Raw genomic sequence first — 6,118 nt, forward strand, 5'->3', positions numbered from 1 at the left:
GTAGCTCACAAGCAGCTGGAAGGAGTTTTAGGCTCATCAAGACTCTCCTTAGTATTGTTCCGTATTGGAACAGTTTAGCAAAATTATGTGCTTATTTCCATCCTGCTGTCCCCACATTCCTCACTCTTTCTGGCAGCTTTCATCTCACATGGTTTGATTCTCCCCTGGTCTAAAATCAACATGGAAGGCCTCAAAAGTGGGGTGCCACAGCAGTGAACAGGCAGGGATGAGCCAGCTACCTGTTTTTGGGGCTGAGTGGCTGAGGTTCTCCTTCAGCACGAACCCAGGCCAGCAGATCAGGCTGTGAGGTACACGCTGTTTTCAGATGCTCACATTATCCATTTGGGAGCAAAGGTGCCAAATGAGGTCTGCCACATTGTTGACAACACTTCTGTCTCTCCTAGGACCCGGTACAAGCTGCCAGGAGTGAGTGTGGAACCCCTGTGGCTATAGAAAGATAGATTAAAAATCAGCTCCCTGGTGATTTAGAAGACTAAATGTAATACTAAACACAAGTGACTCACTTGATGTAGTTTTAGCTATGACATAAACTTTTTCTATAACCTAAGTCAAATCCCATAAACTTTCCATTTTGCTATAGACACCTGTAATACAAGACTAGCGACAATTATTGCTGTCCTCACTGATCTAATGGAGGGACAATGATTAATGAAAAAGCTCTATAGCGATGCAAATGATATCTGGATTCCAACAAAAATGGATTTAATTTGTCCCTTGTATTGGTTTTACAGCAGCACGTGAAGTACCAACTATGCTAAAGGCTGCAGAAACACATGGCCATGGACAGCCCCTGTCTCAGAAACCTAACGGTGTGCAACCTGCCAGCGATGAAATGTAAGTGGCAATTTCAGAAATGTAGCACCAAATGTGAAAAGATAGGTAGTTATCACAATTTGGACCCAGCAGCTCTTGTAGTACTAATTTCCTGAGAAACACAGCTTCACGTTTTCAGGAAGGCAGGTTGATGCTGACCCCAAGCTATTTGATGGGAGAATCTAAAGATCCATTTCACTGATTCACTCTAATAGTTTTCGTCTTGTATTTACCAGAGAGAAACTAGTTACCAAGTATCAAAAGGTTTTGAAAGCTCCAAGTGCTCACATAAGCCAAAGCTTTAAAAAGAGATGAGGAGGCATGAATAGGCACTGTGGGGAAAACCTCTCCATAAGATTGCTGCTGATTCGGGATCAGCAATGGTACATTGGGAATACTCTCATTCAGACTCCCTTGGCCAAACAAACGTCCACACCACAGATGACTCCAGGGATAGGTATGAAAACTGAAGGAGAACATAGCAGGATCCTGAGTACGCCACACCCCTCCAAAAAAAAAATCAAATGGGATAGACAGAAATAAACCCACACACCTGTTTAACAACCTCTTTTCAATCTGACTGTTCTCATACTTCTCTTCTTGAGTATAATTAAAATGCCATGCAAACCCATTATATTCATTTAGCAGTGCTGCAGTGAGCCTTAGTCACAAGCTAATCCCTTACACATTTTCCTTTCATATTGTTCAGAACAGTGAAAATTTTGTGGTTATACCTTTAGGTCACAATATCAATGTTATGTTATCACTGTATTTACTGTTCAATTTGTTGTTGCTCTTTCACAATCAAAGATTAACATTTTCCTTTAATACCAGAATGTCTGTGCATTCCTAAAAAGCCCTGAAAACAATTTTTATGCCCACTGCATAATACTTCACCAGCTCTGTGCCACTAAAATTTTTCTCATGTGATCTATTAAAGCAGAAATTCGTATGTTCACTACTAAGATTCCAAAATATCAAGAAGTAAAATAATACCAGTTTAACAGGTACAAACCCTAAACCTCAGTAAGATAAAATTTAAAAGAACCAAACTAAGCAAAACATGTCTTGAAATTCCACATAAGATCCCCAAGACAGAGAAGAAGCAAGCATTGTTCCATTATTTAATAAGGAAATTGCAGATCATTTTGCCTGACATCAACGTCAGGGAAACTGATGGAAAGGCTGATACAGGAAGAAATCAGTGTACAATTAAAGGATGATAGTACAATTAACGCCAGTCAACACAGAAAATTAGTTTTGTCAGGAATAAAAAAAAACTTCCTACTTTCCCATGAGACCACGAATTAGTTTGATATAGTAAACTCCTGTAAGATTTCATCACAACTCACAACTTTACAGGATTTTTGATAAAAGCCCCAGCAATGTATAGCATCAGTCTGATCCATACTAAATGGACCCAAATAATACTGAATGATCTGAAAAAAAAATAAAATTATTGATGGAAAAAGCTGCAAATTACAAAATGTTACACAGTTATAAATAACATGAAGGGCAGGCCCTTAATATAGACCAACTAAGAACACTTAGTGAGGTCTGGCCTATATTTTAACACAGAGAAATCTAAGTTTTTCATTAAAGGAACAAAGAAAATCAGTCTCGTTTGCAAGATAGAAAATTATTTTGGGAAAAGTCACTGTGGAAAGAAAGAAACAGAACTAGCGGGCCAAAACAGACACATTCTCAGAGCAAAGTGTAGGCAAAAGTTATTCTTATTGCCCAAGGTGGATTAAACAGTGACACAGGAGCTGGTGCTACTACACCTCTCTGTGGTTTCAGAAAGATCATTACAGGGACAATGTGCTGAAAAAACAGCTCCAGAAAACCAAGGGTTTTACTGAGAGAAATGATACTAATTTGTGATGATAGGGGGCCTTCACAAACTCCAGCTGCTAGGTTAACGTGTGAGAAGTTCAACAGAGAATTGTGGTGTAGGAGTACATAGAAATGAAAGACTGGATGCCCAAATAGCAGTGGTATGTTCTTGAAAAAAATCTGACTAATTTTTCATTTATATAGTTTGCCACTGAGTCTCCATCTCCAAACAACCACAACTAGGAAAACAAGCCCCTTATAATTTGACTCAATAATTATCTGTAAGACTAAATATAAACCAAATATAAACCAAATACTTCAATTCAAAATCACAATTACTAGAAAATGTACTAATAAGAGCAACCGCTAATTCAAAATTACTAAGCAATTGCAAAGAAGCTCTTGTAATTGCAAAGAAGCTCTTTAAAAATAAGCTAAGTATCATGTAAATAAAGAAAGGGTTTGGTATGCCTGAGAAGGGCCTGGAATGAAATCTGCCCTACAAATTTTCTACCTGCCCACTACCTCCTAAGGAAAATCCACCAAATCCTATGCATACATTATCCACCTACAGTTTCACCTACCTGCATCAAAACCCATCACTGCCCAGACCTGTGCCCTTCAGCAAGTCTGCACTAAGCTCGGTAAGGCCAAATACACACTGGAGGACAGGCACAGAATTTGGCATTGATAAATCGGAGAGACATACTGCAAGCACAGGATGAAATTAAAAATGTTCAAGAGCAAGAAAATGCAGTTAGGCAGAGGTAAACATAAACACAGGCAGCACCTGACTACATGGCAAGTATATGAAAAAAGGGAACAGAAAGTACAGAAGTCAACAACATCAAGCTGTTGCCAAGAAGGCATGAGCAAGGGTGACTGTATTAGCAGGAGCAAAGCTTGCAAGGAACCCAAAATACTCCTTCCACTTCACTGGGATTTGATCGGTGTTCAGTTGGATTACTTGATCCTAGCTTGCTGAGACACTGCAGGAATGGTAGAGACAATCTAGGGAATGCCCACAGTGAAAATGAATGATCAGAGGGCTGGAGAACATGATGCCCAAGGAAGAACTGAAAGATGTGGCACTACTTAGCTTAAGGGAGAGAAGGCTGAAAAAAAGAGAGAGACTTGCTAACAGCTTTCCAACTTATCCTGAGACTTCCAATAGAAATCAGGAAAAGTTACAATTTGAGCATACTGGCCGGTTTACACATCAAATGCTAATATGTTAAACTCAAATCCTAACTTACATTTTTCAGGAGATAAAGTCTGACAGTGTTTTCCAGACAAATGTCCATGTATTACAAACAGCTTTGAGAAGCTGCTGCTTTCCTGACGTGAACAATAATTTTGCCTGGTACTTTGATTGACGCAAATGCTCAATCACATTCAAATCAAAATAGGAGGAAGCTACTATTTTCCATGGCTTCCTGTAGGACATATCCACTGTTATCCCAGAGGAGAGGGTAGGTTATGCAACTGCTGAGCAGCTCTGGGGAAACATTTCCAGCAATTATTTGGAAAGGACTAAGAGAATAAACTTATAAGACATTCTCATAATTCAGTGTTTTCATCACTAAATAATGATTAGATTTTGAATGAATGGCATTTTGGTTGCTATTTCACTCTCCTTATGCAATGGAATGGAAGGGAAATGGAAACTTGCCTCACTAGTATTAGGATTCTTCCACTGTGTGTGTGTGAAAGTGCTGGCTAATAAAGAAGTGGAATAGTTTCCTCTGCCTTATCATATTCTAGCCTCACTGGCCATACAGTACAGTCCTAAACCTGATTTAGGAGCCAAAATGGACCAACTGTTTTCCAGATTTAAGAGATGGCAGAAAGATGGCCAATTCCCACTTTGCAGCAAAGCTAAATGCTGCTCCAATTCATCTAATGAATAAATCAGGCAAGTTAACAATGTTGACATCTGAAACCATTTTTTTTCTTCTTTTAAAGGGAAATGAAAAAGAATTATATTACTTTCAAATAAATTTAAATAGAGTTCTTTAATCATAAATTATCACATAACTACTTCTCCTCTGGTTACATACTTCCGTATTTATTCTTACTAATTATCCTGAGTTAGCAGCATTTCAAATTTATGTGCCTTGAGCAGACAAAAAAAATCCCCGCTTTTTTATCTCCTTACATGACAATATTTGCAAAACATCAGATGAAAGATTTCACCTAAATATTTTTTCCATCCACCAGTCCTGCAATAGCATGGCCTACTGATGGAAAAGCTTCCCGGCTTAAACACTAAGCTCTCAAGCGGCTTCTAAACTTGAACTGGACATTTTTACTTGTGTGTCATTACTACAAGGCCTTCTCAGGTTTAGAGCTACTCCACATCAATTCTATCTTCTGAGCTGTGGAAACAGACTGGAAAGCTGGGCGAGAGCTAAGATACATGGAGCTTTTTCAGAGCACTTTGGAAGCCAAAATTATGGAAGACTTTTTCCACTTTGAGCATTCGTTTTTTGTTATGCTTGGCCTTCATCCCCTCCTGTCACCTTAAAAATGAAAACAACATGTTCATTATTATTCATGGAAATTCATTGGATACGGAGAAGGTATCCCTTTTTCCCCCCAACTGTTCAATTTTTATTTCTTTTGGGAAAGTATATGCTATTCTTTGCTTGGGTAGCAATCCTTTGAACTGTTGCTTTGCCACTGACTTCACAGGAAGATAATAATTTGCATTGGCTTCACTGGTTCTTATCCGTAAGCTAAATAAGGGCCCCAGCAGCAGCAGCTGCACCCATGGGTCCCAGTTCCTTGGGACATGGAATACTGGGATGCTGGCTGCACCTCAGCTGGCCTGGCATTTAATGCTACATGTTTACAGTGCTCCTTGGTGCAACCTCTGTTCTTGACTGGGGCTTACTGGATGTTACCACAGGACAAATGCTTATTTCTATTAGTGCTACTCCTAATTACATGAAATGAGATGCTATCTATTGCAGCTGACATAATTGCATTGACCATTACCTTGTTATTCTCCTATGAGACAGAGAGAAAATACTATCTTACTTTTTAAATACCAGTAATTAAATTATATGTTTGTATTTCTCCTTTTGTAAACAAACTCCTTCTGCCTCCTTACAGAAAAGATATTTCCATGAGTTTGGTCCTTCTTGTTTTTCCTGTCTAGGTCACTTCTGATGATTCTGCAATTGCTTTTTGAGATTGGATGAGCAGTACTATGATCAATATTCCACATAAGACCATTCAGGGAATGGCATTTCAGTTACTTATACAATCTGCATTCTATAATTGTATGTTTTACATTACTGTTTTACTTCAGCATTTTAATATGGTGTCATTTTTCCAAAACCTCTGCCTAGCTTAGGAGCTTTAACTGCCATGTCTACTGTAGCCTCAGAACCCTTTTTCTGAAATGAAATGGTTAATGCAGAAATCTGTGATTTACCCAACG

At 38.7% G+C, this 6,118-nt stretch overlaps 1 protein-coding gene and 1 long non-coding RNA gene across 5 annotated transcripts in view; one reads left to right on the forward strand and one right to left on the reverse strand.

Annotated features, from left to right (window-relative positions):
* Nucleotides 1–6,118, reverse strand: part of LOC108446133 — a 115,400-nt gene that overhangs the window by 48,582 nt on the left and 60,700 nt on the right. The gene's annotated exons all lie outside the window — the stretch shown is intronic.
* PDE5A (phosphodiesterase 5A) overlaps nt 1–6,118 on the forward strand; it is a 106,988-nt gene that overhangs the window by 47,987 nt on the left and 52,883 nt on the right. Inside the window, exon 2 of one of the 4 annotated variants that reach the window (XM_017731412.1) lies at nt 753–855. The exons of 2 other annotated variants lie outside the window; for them this stretch is intronic. In XM_017731412.1, coding sequence (XP_017586901.1) covers nt 773–855 — 83 coding nt within the window. In that variant the 5' untranslated portion in view covers nt 753–772. The remainder of the gene's footprint in view (nt 1–752; nt 856–6,118) is intronic. One more of the 4 variants, XM_017731471.1, reaches the window with a different exon arrangement.

The sequence above is a fragment of the Corvus brachyrhynchos genome, unplaced genomic scaffold, assembly GCF_000691975.1.
Source record: "Corvus brachyrhynchos isolate BGI_N302 unplaced genomic scaffold, ASM69197v1 scaffold20, whole genome shotgun sequence".
NCBI classification, from domain to species: Eukaryota; Metazoa; Chordata; class Aves; order Passeriformes; family Corvidae; genus Corvus; species Corvus brachyrhynchos.